At 40.6% G+C, this 16850-nt stretch overlaps 1 protein-coding gene across 1 annotated transcript in view; it reads left to right on the top strand.

The window, feature by feature from the left end:
* The first annotated feature begins 3471 nt into the window (after nt 1-3471).
* LOC109427463 (uncharacterized) overlaps nt 3472-16850 on the top strand; it is a 191400-nt gene continuing 178021 nt past the window's right edge. Inside the window, exon 1 of the mRNA XM_062845611.1 lies at nt 3472-4252. Coding sequence (XP_062701595.1) covers nt 4168-4252 — 85 coding nt within the window. The 5' untranslated portion in view covers nt 3472-4167. The remainder of the gene's footprint in view (nt 4253-16850) is intronic.

Genomic DNA, 16850 nt, shown 5'->3' with positions numbered 1-16850 from the left:
CTCCTGAAATTCCTTCGGGAATTTCTCCAAAAATTCTTCTGGGAATTTCTCCAAAAATTCTTCTGGGAATTTCTCCAGAAATTCCTACAAGAATTTCTCCAGAAACTTCTCCAGGAATTTCTCCAGAAATTCCTCCAGGAATTTCTCCAGGAATTTCTCCAGAAATTTCTCCAGGAATTTCTCCAGAAATATCTCCAGGAATTTCTCCAGAAATTTCTCCAGGAATTTCTCCAGAAAATTCTCCAGGAATTTCTCCAGAAATTTCTCCAGGAATTTCTCCAGAAATTTCTCCAGGAATTTCTCCAGGAATTTCTCCAGAAATGTCTCCAGGAATTTCCCCAGAAATTTCTCCAGGAATTTCTCCAGGAATTCCCCCGGGAATTTTTCCCAGAAATTCCTCCACGAATTTATCCAGAAATTCTTCCAGGAATTTCTACAGAAATTCCTCCAGGAATTTCTACAGAAATTCCTCCAGGAATTTCTACAGAAATTCCTCCAGGAATTTCTACAGAAATTCCTCCAGGAATTTCTACAGAAATTCCTCCAGGATTCTTTCCAGGAATTCCTCCAGGAATTTCTCCGGAAATTCTTCCAGGAATTTCACCAGAAATCTATTTTGAAATTTCACCAGAAATCCCTCCGGAAGTTAATCAAAAAAAAAAAATTCCAAAACATTTTCTTAAAATTCCTTAAAGATTCCTTCAGGAATTCCTCCAAGAATATCTTCAGAAATTCCTCTTGGATTTCCTGCAGCAAATCCCCCAGGTATATTTTCAAATTTTTTTTCCAGAAAATTCTCCAGAATTTTTTTCAGGAATTTGTCCACACATTCTTTTAAGAATTTCTCCAAAAGTTCCTCCAGAAATCTCTTCAGGAATTTCCCAAAAAAATCTTTCAGAAATTTGTCCAACAACTTCTCCAGAAATTTCTCCAGAAACTACTTTAGGAATTTCTCCAGAAATTCCTCCGGAAATAAATCAAAAAATCCTCCAGAAATTTCTCAAGAGATTTTTTCAGGATTTTTTCCAGAAATTCCTCCAGGAATTTCTCCAGATATTTCTCCAGGAATTTCTCCAGAAATTCCTCTAGGAATTTCTCCAGATATTCTTCTAGGAATTTCTCCAGTAAATCATTCAGGAATTTCTCCAGAATTTCCTCCTGGAATTGCTCAAGAAATTCCTTCAGGAACTTCTCCAGAAATTCATCCAAGAATTTCTCAAGAAATTTCTCATGGAATTTCTCCAGGAATGTCTCCAAGAATTCCTGCAACAATTTCTTCGGAAATTTCTCCAGGAGTTTCTCTAGAAACACCTCCAGGAATTTCACCAGAAATTTCTCCAGGAATTCTCCAGAAATGTCTGCAGGAATTTCTCTAGAAATTGCTCCAGGATTTTCTCCAGAAATTCCTCCAGAATTTTCTCCAGAAATCCCAACAAAACTTTTTGGCTGTACAGGAGTGGAACAAACCACTCTTCAGCAAACTTTAGTTTAAGAAACTGTTATTCAACTAGTTATGTTTTTTGGGATTCCTCCAGGGTTTTTTCCAGAAATTCCTCCAGAATTTTCTCCAGAAATTCCTCCAGGATTTTCTCCAGAAATTCCTTCAGAAATTCCTCCACGAATTCTCCAGAAAGTCCTTCAGAAATTTCTCCAGAGATTCCTCCAGGATTTTCTCCAGAAATTCCTCCTGGATTTTTTTCCAGAAATTCCTTCAGGTATTTTTCCAGGAATTCTCAAGAAATTCCTTCTGGAATTTCTCCAGAAATTCCTTCAGAAATTTCTCCAGAGATTCCTCCAGGATTTTCTTCAGTAATTCCTCCAGGATTTTCTCCAGAAACTCCTCCGGGAATTTCTCCAGAAACTCCTCCGGGAATTTCTCCAGAAACTCCTCCGGGAATTTCTCCAGAAATTCCTGGAGGAATTTCTCCAGAAATTCTTCCAGAAATTTTTCCTGGAATTTTCCAAAAACAATCTTTCAGAAATTTGTCCAAAAACTCCTCCAGAAATTTTTCCAGGTACTACTCTTGGAATTTCTCCAGGAATTCCTAAAGAAATTTCTCCAGAAATTCCTCCGGAAATAAATCACAAAATCCTCCAGAAATTTCTCAAGAGATTTCTTCAGAAATTCTCCGGAAATTCCTTCCAGGAATTTCCTCCAGGAATTTCACCAGTTATTTCTTCAGGAATTCCTCCAGGAATTTCTGGAGAAATTTCCAGAGGAATTTCTGGAGAAATTCCTGGAGGAATTTCAGGTGAACTTCCTGGAAGAATTTCTGAAGTAATTCCTGGAGGAGTTTCTGGAGAAATTTCTGAAAGTTGTTTATGAGAAATTCCTGGATAAATTTCTGGAAGAGTGTGTGGACATATTCCAGGAGGAATTTCAAGAGAAATGTCTTTAGACTTTTTTGAGAAATTCCTGGGTGATTTTTTGGATGAATTTTTGGAGGACTTTCTTTAGGAATGTCTGGAGAAATTCCTGGAGGAGTTTCTGGTGAAATTTTGAAAGAATTTGTAGCTCAATTCCTGGAAGAATTTCGGGACAAATTCCTGGATGAATTTATGTAGGATATTTTCGAGAAATTTATAGAGAAATTTTTGGAATAATGTATGAAAAAAATATTGGGGGATTTTCTGGAAAAGTTTCTAGAGGAATTTCTGGAGAATATCTCCGAGCAATTCCTGAAGAAATTCGGAAGAAATTTCAAGATTTTTTTTTGGATTAGCTCCCGGAGGAATTTCTGGAGAAATTTTAAAGATATTTCTGAAGAAAACTCTGGAGAAGATCCTGGAAGAGTTCTGGAGAAATTCCTAGAGGATTTTCTGGAGATCTTTTTTGATGAATTTTTGGAGAAATTCGTGGTGAAATTTTCGAGAAATACTTGAAGAAATATCTGGATAAGCTCCTGATAAATTTCTGGATGAATTCCTGAAGGAATTTCTAGCGAAATTTCTGGAGAAGTTTTTGAATAAACTTCCGAAGGTATTTCTGTAGGAATTTCCGGAGAAATTCCCATGAGAAATTTTTGGCTTCAAACTTCGTATTTTTTCGCTTTAGATAAATTTTCCACTTCAACCTACCGATTTAAAGTTTCTGACTTGTCTTCAAATCAATAACAAAGAATCCCTTCTGGCCACCCTTATTTCTGATTCCACCGTTGACTATGAGGATACTTTTTAATTCTTGTCCGTCGACTCATGCTTTCTCCGGAATGAAAGCCACTCTCTCCGCTCACCGCTTATCGCATTGAACAACAATGTTTACGGGAGTCATCTCTCGCAGCATCCCAATCGACCTTCTCGATTGGCGTGTGGCGTTACACCCCGAGACTCGATGACGATGACTATCCCCAATGATTCCACTGACCGAGCACTTTCTCCCAAAACGTAACGCCTCTGCTGGTCCAATTTGGAGCACCGCAGCTCCATCATCATCGGGACTGGACCCATCGACTCAGTTGCAACCGAATCCTTGCGTATGACAGGCAGGCCACTACACGGATTCATAGGATTCGTCACCGCGCGAATCTGATCATCTTCATCTTCGTCGTCGTCATCGTTGTCGGTTCGAGTGTCTTTGACGTCTGTGCCACCCCGTCTGTGCAGAACAGCAGATGACGGTCGGTCGGTCGGTTGCTGGGTAGAAGAGGGACGATCGGGTAAAAAAGTACCACGCCCCAAGTGGAGCACAGTGGAAGTAGCCTAAATTCGCGTTGTTGTTGGTGGCGTAGCGACGTCTTCAACGTCCGTGGTTGTGTTGCGTTGCGTACCTATTGCTTCTTCGGTCGTTCGGTGGGGGCCCAAAATGATGAAAGTCCTGAAAAATGAACGTGCAAAGATGCTCACAGCCGCCGCCGCCGTCGCCGCTGCTGCTGTGGATGACTAACAGCTGTCACTGACAGGCGACCAGACGCATAGGGAAACGGGGTTGCGGCGAAAAGCTTTGTTGCGTCCCATAGCGGGTGAGGGGGTTTCTTCTGACGTTACGCATCTGATATCACGCTGTGGTTGTTGTGGGAGAAGTGGGGTGTTTTGTCGGGGGGATATTGAAGGTGGATGACTGTGAATTCTGTGATAAATATCTACCGCAGTTATGCCACTCAAAAGAGGTGCTTTCATAGATTAAAGTGAATATAGGGTGTGAGAGTAACTCGCTTGTTATCACGAGATATGCTGCAAAACGGTGGAGGAATGATTCAGCGATGGTTCGATGCTTGGGTGCTTTTGTTATGGATTGTTGCGCTTGCTGTACAAGGTAAGTCACGGATTTTGATATGGGATGGCCAAACATTTTGGCCATCCCCTGTACCAATTCCCCGAAAGAAGTATTGCATTTGCCATTTACCTTTCATCGTGCATTAGCTTACCATGCTAACGTAGTACACGTGGGCCATAATGACCCCAATGCACAACTAAGGTGTTGCTAAACGTTCGGATTCTCCGAAGCAAACTCGATTTTTCTCGATAGTTAGCTCGAAGCTGAAATATATTTTTATTATTATTAATTGCATGAAGAACAATATTAGAATATCATTTACAATTAATCTCCTCACAAATGTACTATTCAGCAACAAATACACTTTTTAATTCAAATAGTTTAAGGAAACCTAGATTAAGAATGAATTTAGATTAAGTAGTAACAAATTCTAGGTTTAAGTAGCAATAAATTCTTACGTTTTACGAACTATAAATTATCCACAACGTTCATGTGCTTCCTACTGTTGTATCTACTAACGTATGGTGTTTGGGCGAACAATGATACGGGCTCTATTGCATGTTGTGTCCGTGTAGGTATGTTTTATCCGCAAACAGTGAAGCTCTATTGCAACCATACGTGGATGAACGCTTAAGGGGATGCGTTGTTCCTAACATAAGGGGATTCGGTTATTAGCCAAAGTACGTCAGGACGAAATACGCTAAGCAGAATGGGTTATTGAGCTGAAATTTTTAAGGTCAATTGGCTCAGTAGGCCGTCTTCCTAATTTTCTTGATAAACGACGATAAACTTTGTTTTCGAAGTACTAGAAGATGTTTCGAGTTCCTTGAGTTATTTTTTTTTACATTCTGCAAATGTGGTGCATTCTATGTATGCTGGGATATAGTTTTATGATATTTTTGAATAATTTTCTCTTTCTCACATACATGATTCCTTGATGTTCATGCTATACTGTTACGGAAATATTGACAATCAATCTGCCAACATTCTATCTGAGATTTTCCTTCTTTTTATAACACGCAGTTGTTTCGAGTTGAACTATTGCATAGTTTATTAACTACTTTATTAAACTACTTCGACTGCCCATGATAGATTCACCGTCTTTGAGAAGTCAGTCATTTTTTTTTTTTCAAATAATTGGCTTTTATTGACTGTCAAACTGGGTTTTCTACTTTTCATTATAGATGGCTTTTCCATGCGGAATGCTTACTTCTAATAGTCAGTTCTCATGAGGTTAATGCATATAATACATTCAAACCATTACCCGTGCATGACTTAGAAGTGTAGAATTAGGATAAAAGCTCCCTTATTGGAGGCAGTACCAATAGTGGTGGTAGTTGCAATTCAGCACTATTTCGACCAAAAAGCTTGCAAATGACATTTTTAATAGATGCATAATACATAAATAATAACATTAATTCAGTTTAGTGTTCAGGATTTGCCGAAAAACCTATTTTAACACTCCAAATACCGTGATAGGAAAAAAGTGGGAACTAAAACTTTGAACAGCTCGTTCTCAGCCGTATGTGATTCGATTTATTTTTTTTTCAAGGATCTTCTACCCTACTCTTCTACTTTTATGTTTTGCAAAAAAAATATTTTTAGGGATGCTCATTTTCCCCCCAGACTAGTGTGAGTAAGAAACGTTCTTTTTAAATCGTAATTTTTTATTTGCATGCCATGTTTTAGTGGTGGCCACGAACAATGACTAGAAATCGGTTTATTTGATAGAAAGGCATACTGTAGAGGTGGTATACGATTTGCGTAGCTATCTTGAACATCCCTAGCTACAAATGAACTCGATTTCCGACCGGCAAGTATTCTAGTGCACTTGATAAGCACCCTAGAAGGTTCGAGTCTTCAGCAAAGTGTTTTGTATTGATTGGTACTACACTTTCACATATTCTATATTGACCTAGATCTGTCTTAATTGATCTATATAAGTTTAATTATATGTATGACTCTCTAGAATGCATCCTAGAAGGTTGCAGTCTTCGGCAAAGATCTTTGGATTAGTTAGTACTTCACTTTGACGTCTTCAGTGTTGATCTAGATCTGATGTAATTGATCTAGATAAGTTTTATTTTTCTATATGACTTTTTAGAATCCTGGATAAGCATCCTATAGAGTTGCAGTCTTCGGCAAAGTTCTCTGGATTTGTTATTACTTCACTTTTTCGTCTATGGTTTTGACCTGAATCTGTTGTAATTTACCTAGATAAGTTTTATTTTTCCACATGACTTTCTGGAGTTCTAGCTATGCATTCTAGAGGGTTGCAGTCTTCGATAAAGTTCTCTGCGTTGGTTAGTACTTCAGTTTTACCTCATCGGTTTTGATATTCCAAGTAACCCAAGTAACACAACTTGTTACATAATAGTTTAAAATTCACTTTTAGTACTTATTCAGAAGTATTTTTCTTGTTATAATGACTTAATACCGAACGCTTATAACATCAAAACAGCGCAAAAAATGGCGGCTTATAAGACTTCTACCAAGTTATATAAAGATGCATTCTAATACACTAATATGACATGTGCAGTTGTTCCTCATCAAGCTATTTGTCAACAATAAAAACTTGCAAAATTCTTTTATAAATCAATATTTTTCGTTAGTTGGAATTATGCTGCTTTCATGTAAGATAGCTCACAGAATACATGTATACGACATTTCATACGCGTATTTTGAGATTACGCTAATACTATGTGATATAACTTACTTTTAAACCAAGTTTTATACAAACAAATGATATGAAGCAATGTGTAGCGTAGAAAATGACAGAAAAGAAAACAAAAAAACCCAAATCAATCCACCTAGAGGTGATAGTGCCTTTCTCGTCGTATATGTTGTCACGATCTTTCCGTCGACGTAAGTCAAAGTGTTCCTGAATCCTGATATTTTTTAAGAAAAGCAAGCATTTTATCAAAGCCATCATTGAATTGACTTAAAACTGGCACATACTCCGACGTTGTGTTCAGCGTAAAAGCAGAGCTGAATAATATCAGATTTCTCAGTTGACTGCTTGAGTACCTTCACTAACATTGGGAGCTGATCAATATCAAGACGATACTAACAAGCTAAGATATAACTTTTTACACATTCACAGATCACATTGCGGTCTTCGATAAAGTTTTTTTGCACATTCTAGGTTATATTGCATTGACCGTTAAAAACAAGAACGTAGTGAGTATAGTGAGACGTCTGTTTGTATGTGGGTTTAATATGTCAAGATTTTGTTCTCTTACACATATTTATCGCTTGCATTGATTTTATTTACTTTCGTAGTTCCGGCGAAGCATCAAACGCTGGTTGTGCAACCCTACCAGTAGTCTCTAATGTGGTATGAGTCTATTTTCTAGTTAACCGTTCCTCAGGTTATTAAAAAAGCCGTGATGTGATGTGTCGCATGGTACATTTGGTTACTTTCCGGAACAGGTTCCGGAGCACCACCGGGTCTCCCAAATATAGTCTGAGGCAATATCATTGCTAACGTACATCAGGTTACCTAAAAACAAACACGATTTGATTTATCTTATGCATGGGTAAAAATCACTTTTACATTTGACCACTTCCAGTGGGACACCCAGAACTAGTTTCGGGACACTACCGGTTGTCTAAAATATGGTCTGAGGCTATGTTCTTACGAATTGATCATCGTGTTATCAAAAAAGGGTCTCCAGTTGGCCTAGTGGTTAAGGCTATGAATCGCCAATCCGGAAACGGCGGGTTTGATTCCCGTTCCGGTCGGGAACATTTTCTCGACTTCCTGAGCATAGTGTATCATTGAACTTGCCTCACAATATACAAATTCATGCAATGGCGGGCAAAGAAAACCCTTCAATTATTAACTGTGGAAGTGCTCAAAGAACACTAAGTAGAAGAGAAGCAGGCCAAGTTCCAATGCGAACGTCAAGCTATAAAGAAGAAAAAGTTATCAAAAAAGCTGCTATTTGATGTAGTGTCAAACCCCGCGTATTCATCACTCTTTAATAAGACACTTTTTAACTTGTACCCCGCTCATTCGAAATTTGTTGAATTAAAAAAAATGATCAAATGTCTCAGTGTAATACACTGTAAATACGAATGATACGATATTGTAATGTTACTTACACCCGCAGCGGCTCCTCGTGCAGCTGCTACTTCCGAAAGTTCTAATTTGGTGCATTCCGACATCTGATCCGTTTGGTGATCAATCGCAGTGAACCTCGGAAGCTAACAATCGTAAAATGTACAAGCTATCAATTCGTACCACCACAATATCTGTAAGATTTGTGTTCAAAAACAAATCATACGATCTAAACGAAACTAAAATAGAGTTAGTTTATCGAATTGAAAGTTTACACAGGTAATTTGACAGCAATCATTGTCGAATCAGCGTGGTTTTATAGTACGACACGCATGGATTTGATTCAATTTCACATTTACAACTATCGGTTCCCATTTTACCACTTACCGATTGTCCCTGATGTGGTCTTAGACTAGTTTCATGCAAATTATTAATCAGTTCTCCTGAAAAGTCGCAAATTGATATAATGCATGTATGGGTTTGGTTCATTCGTGCATTTCGCCAGTTCCGGCGAGGCACTCGAATCTGGTTTCGGAACACTACTGACCTGAGACTATTTTCTTGCTGACCGTTCTTCGCGTTATCGAAGAAGCCGTTATTTAGTGTGCTGCGTGTATGCGTTTGGTTTTTTTTTTTCTACATTTGACCACTTCCGTCGGGGCACCTGGAACCGGTCTCGGCACACTATTGGTTTTCCAAAGTATGGTCTATGATTTTTTGCCTTTCTCGTGCACCAAGGTGTACCGAAAGGCTATATGTTCACTCCAAAAACGAAAATTTGATAGAGCCCTCGGAGGGGTCAAGTCTTATATACCAATCGACTCAGCTCGACGAATTGAGGTGATGTCTGTGTGTGTGTATGTGTGTGTGTGTGTGTATGTGTGTATGTGTACAAAAAAACTCACATCATTTTTTGGCAGTAAACCTCAACCGATTTTAATGACCGACGGTTCATTCGACGCGGAATCTGGTCCCATTGTTTCCTATTGAAAATGGTTCAGATCGGTTCAGCCGTTCCGGAGTTATGGCCATTTAGGTGTTCCGGACCGGTACCCCAGGAAGGGGCCAGATATCCATGCGGCACATTGAACTACGGCATTTTCAATAACTTGATGAATGGTAAGCAGAAAAATAGTCTCAGACCATATCTGAACCGGTAGTGTCCCGGAACCGGTTCCGGGTGTCCCGCAGGAAGTGGCCAAACATAAAAGTGAACTAAACCCATGCGTGCGACATATCAAACCGCGACTTTTTCGATAACGTGATGAACAGTAAGCAGGAAAATATACTTAGACCATATTGGAACCGGTAGTGTTCCGTAACCGGTTCCAAATGTCCCGCCGGAAGTGGTCAAGTATGAAAGGTAACCAAACCCATGCATGCGACATATCAAGTAGTGGCTGTTTTGATATCCTGATGAACAGTAAGCAGGAAAATATTCTCAGAAATATCTGAATCGGTAGGTGATGCGGAACCGGTTCCGAGTGTCCTGTCGGAAATGGCCAAATATGAAAGTGAACCAAACCCATGCATGCGACACATCAAATCGCGGATTTTTAGGTTATTGATTTGGAAAAAAAATGTTTCCGGCCATATTGGGGACAACCGGTAGTGTTCCGCAACCGATTGCGGTTGCCCCATCGGAAGTGGTCAAATCGTAAAGGAGAACCAAACCCATAAATTCGACACATTAAATGACTTCTTAGGTAACCTGATGAACGGTTAACAAGAAAAAAAACATTGACCATATTTTGGAAAACCAATAGTGTGCCGAAACTGGTTCCAGGTGCCCCGAAGGAAGTGGTCAAATGTAGAACGGAACCAAACACATACACATGCAGCACATTAAATAACGGCTTCTTCGATAACGCGAAGAACGGTCAGCAGGAAAATAGTCTCAGGCAACATTTACCGGTAGTGTTCCGGAACCAGTTTCGAGTGCCTCGCCGGAACTGGCGAAATGTACAAATGAACCAAACCCATGCATGCATTACATCAATTTGCGACTTTTTAGGAAAACTAATTAACAATTTGCACATCAGGAACCAACAAGTCCAAATCAGGGACAATCGGTAAGTGATAAAATGTGAACCAAAACCCATGCGTGTGGTACCATAAAACCACGCTAATTCGACAATGATTGCTGTCAAATTTCCTGGGTAAACTTTTAATTGGATAAACTAAGCCTTCTTTAATTTTGTTTAGATTGTAGAATTTGTTTTTGAACACAAATCTTACAGATATTGTGGTGGTACGGTGTTCATTTTACGATTGTAGGCTTCCGAAGTTCTCTGCGATTGATCACCAAACGGATCAGGTGTCAGAAAACACCAAATTTGAACTTCCGGAAGTAGCAGCTGCACGAGGAGCCGCTGCGGGTGTGAGTAACATCACAATATCGGATCATTCGTATTTACAGTCTATACACTGTGACATTTGATCATTTTTTAATTCGACAAATGTCGAATGTGCGTGGTACGAATTAAAAAGTGTCGTATTATAAGTGATGAATACGCGGGGTTTGAAGTACATCAAATAGCAGCTTTTTTGATAACTTCTTCCTCACTACGTTCTTGTTTTCAACGGTCAATAAAATATAACCTAAAATGTGCAGAAAACAACTTTGTCGAAGACCGCAAAGTGATCTGTATTTGTGTAAAAAGTTATATCTTAGCTTGTTAGTATCTTCTTGATATTGATCAACCTCCAGTATTAGTGAAGGTGCTCAAGCAGTCAACTGAGAAATCTGATATTATTCAGCTCCGCTTTGGCTTTGATAAAATGCTTGCTTTTCTTAAAAAATAGCAGGATTCAGGAACACTTTGACTTTTTTTTTCTCCCCTGTTGGGGAAATTAAGCCACTTTGACTTACATCGACGGAAAGATCGTGAGAACATATACGACGAGAAAGGCACTATCACCACTAGGTGGATTAATTTGGGTTTTTTGTTAACCGTTCATCAGCTTACCTAAAAAGTCATTAAATGTGTCGAATGTATGGGTTTGGTTCTCCTTTACATTTGACCACTTCCGATGGGGCAACCGTAATCGGTTGCGGAACACTATCGGTTGTCCCCAATATGGCCGGAAACTTTTTTTTGTTAAATCAAGATGCCTTAAAATCCGTGATTTGATGTGTCGCTTGCATGGGTTTGGTTCCTATTTATATTTGGCCATTTCCGGTGGGACACCCGGAACCGGTTCTGGATCACAACTGATTCAGATATGTTCTGAAAATATTTTCCTGCTTACTGTTCATCAGGATATCAAAAAAGTCACGATTTGATGTGTCCCTTGCATGGGTTTAATTACCTTTTATACTAAGCCACCTCCGGCGGAACATCTGGAACCGGTTCCGATATGGTCTGATAATGCTTTCCTGCTAACCAAGCTTGCTATTTGATGAAAACATTCGCGAAATGATGCGATTTGCTTTCGACAACGAATACGTTTTCACCCATCCTCGCTTTATTCAATCAACCTCCCATACGAGTAGCACACGAACGGACTCAACACTGATCAGCATAGTTGACTCTTCCTTTTCGCCGTTGAGCCGTTGCGTTCTAGCCAAGCATCTCTTTTCATCGCTTTCGATGCTTTTCGACAGCTTATCGCGAAGCATCGTTGGCTGGAAGCTTTATTAGTATGGTATCGGTACATGCGAATGTTGCTTCTGTGTGCGTGTCGAGCGTTCGTGCCGTAGCTTCGCAAACCAACCTATTCGGTATGGTTCGGCTGTTCGGGCGAGCGTGTGGCGGCGCAGTCAGATGTGTGCAAAATCGTTTGTGATTTACATCATGTTCGTTTTGCCTCCTCTTTGCTGCTGGTCATCGCTGATCAGTGCACAGTTCAATCGCACGCGATAAATATACAGTTGATGAGTTGTGATGAGCACTAGTGAGGTGATAATTTGCATCATTGCTGCTAACTTTTCATCAGGTTATCGAAAAAGCTGTGGTTTGATGTGTCACATGCATGGTTTTATTTCAATTTTATATTTGGCCACTTCCGACGGGACACCCGGAACCGGTTTCGGGACACAACCGGTTCAGATATGGTCTGAGAATATTATCCTGCTTACTGTTCATCAGGATATCAAAAAAGACACTATTTTATATGTCGCATGCATGGGTTTGGTTAACTTTAATACTTGGCCACTTCCGGCGGGACATTTGCAACCGGTTCCGAAACACTACCGGTTCCGATATGGTCTGAGAATGTTTTCCTGCTTACTGTTCACCACGTTATCGAAAAAGCCGCGGTTTGATATGTCGCATGCATGGGTTTAGTTCACTTTTATGTTTGGTCACTCCCGGCGGGACACCCGGAACCGGTTCCGGGACACTACCGGTTCAGATATGGTCTGAGACTATTTTTCTGCTTACCATTCATCAAGTTATCGAAAATGCCGTAGTTTGATGTGCCGCATGGATGGGTTTGTAGCGTTTTCATATCTGGCCCCTTCCTGGAGTACCGATCCGGAACACCTAAATGGCCATAACTCCGGAACGGCTGGACCGATCTGAACCATTTTCAATAGGAAACAATTGGACCAGATTCCGCGTCGAATGAACCGTCGGTCAATAAAATCGGTTGAGGTTTACTGCCAAAAAGTGATGTGAGTTTTTTTGTACACACACATACACACACACACATACACACACACACACACACACACACACACACACACACACACACACACACACACACACACACACACACACACACACACACACACACACACACACACACACACACACACACACACACACACACACCCATACACACACACAGACATCACCTCAATTCGTCGAGCTGAGTCGATTGGTATATAAGACTTGACCCCTCCGGAGGCTCTATCAAATTTTCGTTTTTGGAGTGATCATATAGCCTTTCGGTACACCTTGGTGTACGAGAAAGGCAAAAATTCATTCACCAAAATGAATTTTATTTTGATTCCTCAGTTGAGAATTTTCAAAATTCATGTTGAATTTCATTCATTGAAAATGAAAATTTTAAACTCTGGCTTTGAGCATCTCAGCTGATATGCAATCGACCCTTGAGGGCCCTGTTCGATTTCATGCTACGGGTGGCTGTTTCTATCTCCTGCACTGATGGAGCTTCGGAAAAAGGTTTTCAAAGTGCTTGAACCAGCGTTTCAACTGGTCAGCCGGGTCGGTCAGTATCTGTCCAGACATGTCTTTCACGGGCATCGTAGCATTGATCCCACTAAGGTGACGTGAGACATCGTAGAGAAGACGGATGTCGCCTGTGTTTGCGGCTTTCTCGCCTTCGTCGGCTAGGGAGTCCGCCCACGCTCTTTTGTCCCGTCTACATGTGCGTTTAACTTCCTTCTCGAGAGCCGAATTGCGTTGACGGGCTACGGCTTTGGTTCTTCGCGTTTTCGCTCGCTCTATCGCGGCTTTAGCGTTTCTTCGCTCCTCTATCTTCCTCCAGGTATCATCTGAGATCCACTGCTTTCTTCGGGTGCGTAGCTCACCCAAATTATTCTCGCCGGTGGCGATGAAGGCGTTCTTGATGGCGCTTCATTGATCTACTTCGCTTCTACCTTCTGGAATATTCTCAGCACGGTTCTTTAGCTCCTCGACGAAGGACCTTTTCACCGCAGCGTCTTCCAGTCGGCGTTTGTCAAACCGGCACCTGATTTTCTCCTCCTGTCGCTAGATCCTCGCAATGTCGCCAGCTTGCTTTTCGTTAAACAATCGAAGCGTGACTGCAAGCGCTGGGGAGGCGCGGAACAAAGTTTGGGAGGCTTTGATTAAAATGATTTTACCGAGCTCAATGTCACAGGATATACATTTCTAGTTATTTGAGGTACAAATAACTATGAAGGTGAAGAATGTAAAGCATCCTTTTATTGTGTTTTAAAAACCAATACAGGAAAAAACGCTCTACGTTTTAAAACCGGTGGGAGTGCTGAACATATTTTATTTTAATTGTTTTGTGTTTCTTGAATACATAGCAAATTTTAGCTTTAATCTAGAAAATTAAGCCCTTATCCTGTCATGAGTGATGTCATACATGTTGCATAAGCAACTACTGTCCCTCACCATCACTAAACCCGGCCAAAACAAGGTCAGTAGCGTGAACATCAAATCAGGGCAAATCATATCAATCACATGTTTTTACTAGCACCTCCTATACGGTTTACGCAGAATTGATTGCCCCTATTTGATATTGGATCACTTGTTTGTACCAATTCTGATACCATTCATGCGTGTCTTGTCTTTCTCCTAAATCTTCAATATGTCAAAACCCCCTTCCCCGTTCCCCCAAGCCAAAGCCAGAAAATCAATCCGATCCGAGCAGATCTTATCCCTTAAAACCCAACACGCTTCCCATCAAATCATCACAAACACGCATCGGAAACCGGAGACATCCAACGATATCGCAAATCACGTTATTTACAAACAACGACAACAACAACAGCAACAGCAGCATCAACACACAAAGTGCTATCCAATTTTCCCCGAAAGCATTTCCATGGTAATGCTGGCGGGATCCCTGTAGTTCCCCTTCCGCGTACTCCGCGCCAACACATCCCCTCCTGGGGGAAAAAGCCAAGTTCACGAGTTGGTTTCAGCTCGCATTCCCAGCGTTCGTTGCGTTGCTGATGTTGGTTGCGTGGCGTACATTGTTCCACCCCATCGCACTCTCACATCGAGCTTCGAGTCCCGCATCCAAGTCCAACCCGACGATGCATGTCCTTCGACGGGAGCGGGTGGGTTCGGGGTAACATTCCAACACAGGGTAAGCATAAAAAAATACCATACCGAAACCAAATCAGTGCCAGGGCCGACCGGTACCGCCGCCGTCAGAATAGGTGATTTGATATTTTTTTTTTGGGGTTTATATTGGCAGATGTGATACGGGAACCGGCAGTATTGGGGTCAATGGGTAGGAACTCTAGGTGAATATTTCACTACAGTCGTAACGACGGCGACGTCATCCACCCGTTAAACGACGAAAATTCGGATGTGTTTACGTTAAAGTAGGATAGAGCTCGGCACGTTCGGGTGGTGATTGTTTTCGTTGCTCAACTTTGACGGTGTATCTACAAGGAGAAGACGAAGCTGAGTGAAAGCAAAATTTGTTAAATCTTTTGAAACGTTCGAGTCTCGGTTTGGAATTTTGAAGGTCTTACAGCATACAGTTTTGTCGTTGCGGTTGAAACCCGAAGTTTCCCCACACCGACAATCGAATTTTCTCAAAATCCATACGTGAAACCTAACGTCGGACGTACTGCGCTGGACAGCGGACCTGGCTCTCAATCCAGCGTACATGGTTTAGGAGAAACATAGATTTTCGCGTGTCAAAAATTCCGATTTTCAACTACACGAACAATATTTTGCAACTGCGACGCGATATACGATTGCAAATATTTTCAAAGGGTTACATACCTTATGTACGTACATTAATTTGGTGAACATCACATTTAAGATTAGACATAATTAATAATAGTAGGGGGATTAGGGGCATAATGGACACCCGGGGCGAAATGGACACCCCTGTTTTTGCTGAAACTGTTGACTTTTATGTAAAACTTTTATTGCATAAGTGTAAAGAAACAAGTCATGATTCTATTTTTCAAAAGTACCATTTATGTTGCTCTAAAATAACCAAAATATCATTGAAATTGAAATATGTTTTTCATATGGTGGAATTCTTATAATTTCGAAGCAGCATCAAATAAGGTATTACGAGTGTTGGAGTGTGTCCACCATAAAAACAAGTGAATTGTTACCTTATCTACATGTATACGAAGATTTAGCAATGGGTGAAGTATTTTATTTTTGATCAGAATTTACCTAAAATATCAATTTTAATGCTGTAGTCGATTCGGGGCGAAATGAACACTGGTAATTACGAATGGATGTACGCGCATTGCATACTGTTAGGCGTTTTAGAGAGTTTGGAAAAAAATCAATCAGATTATTTTAGCCTAAAGCTTATTTAATTAACTTTGATGTTATATAAACTCGTCTAAGATGGAGTATTATATCTGTGGTATCGATCTCCGTAGGCAAATTACTTAACTGGTCGATGTAACTAAAGAATTATCATAAAATATGTAGGGGTGTCCATTATGCCCCGATGGGTGTCCATTTCGCCCCGTACCTTTCCTGGTAGCCCTGAAAAACACACGGTTTACAATTCATTATTTCTTCACAATAAAGACATTCTTCCTGCTGTAAATGATTGAAAGACGTAGGAAACAAGTTAAAGTTGTAAGTCAACTGATAATATCTTAAGTTTTTCTCTGTTATACATGCCTAACGTACTCATTTGCTTAGGGTGTCCATTATGCCCCTAATCCCCCTACGCCACAATACTCGGTTTGTGGCTGCCGTTCTCCATCCTCGATTATGCACAAAGCTCACCAAGTCACGCTCCACCGGGTCCGCCCAACGTGCTCTCTGCGCTCCATGTGTTTTTATGCCAACTGGATCGTTAGGGAACACCAACTTTGCAAGGTCGTTATCCAGAGTTCTTGCAACATACCCAGCTCACCGTATCCTTCCAGATTTGGCCACCCTATGGATACTGGGTTCG

This window comes from Aedes albopictus, chromosome 1 (assembly GCF_035046485.1).
Source record: "Aedes albopictus strain Foshan chromosome 1, AalbF5, whole genome shotgun sequence".
In the NCBI taxonomy this organism is placed as follows: Eukaryota; Metazoa; Arthropoda; class Insecta; order Diptera; family Culicidae; genus Aedes; species Aedes albopictus.
The sequence above is the reverse complement of the archived record's forward strand: the minus strand, read 5'-3'. Positions and strand labels throughout refer to the sequence as shown.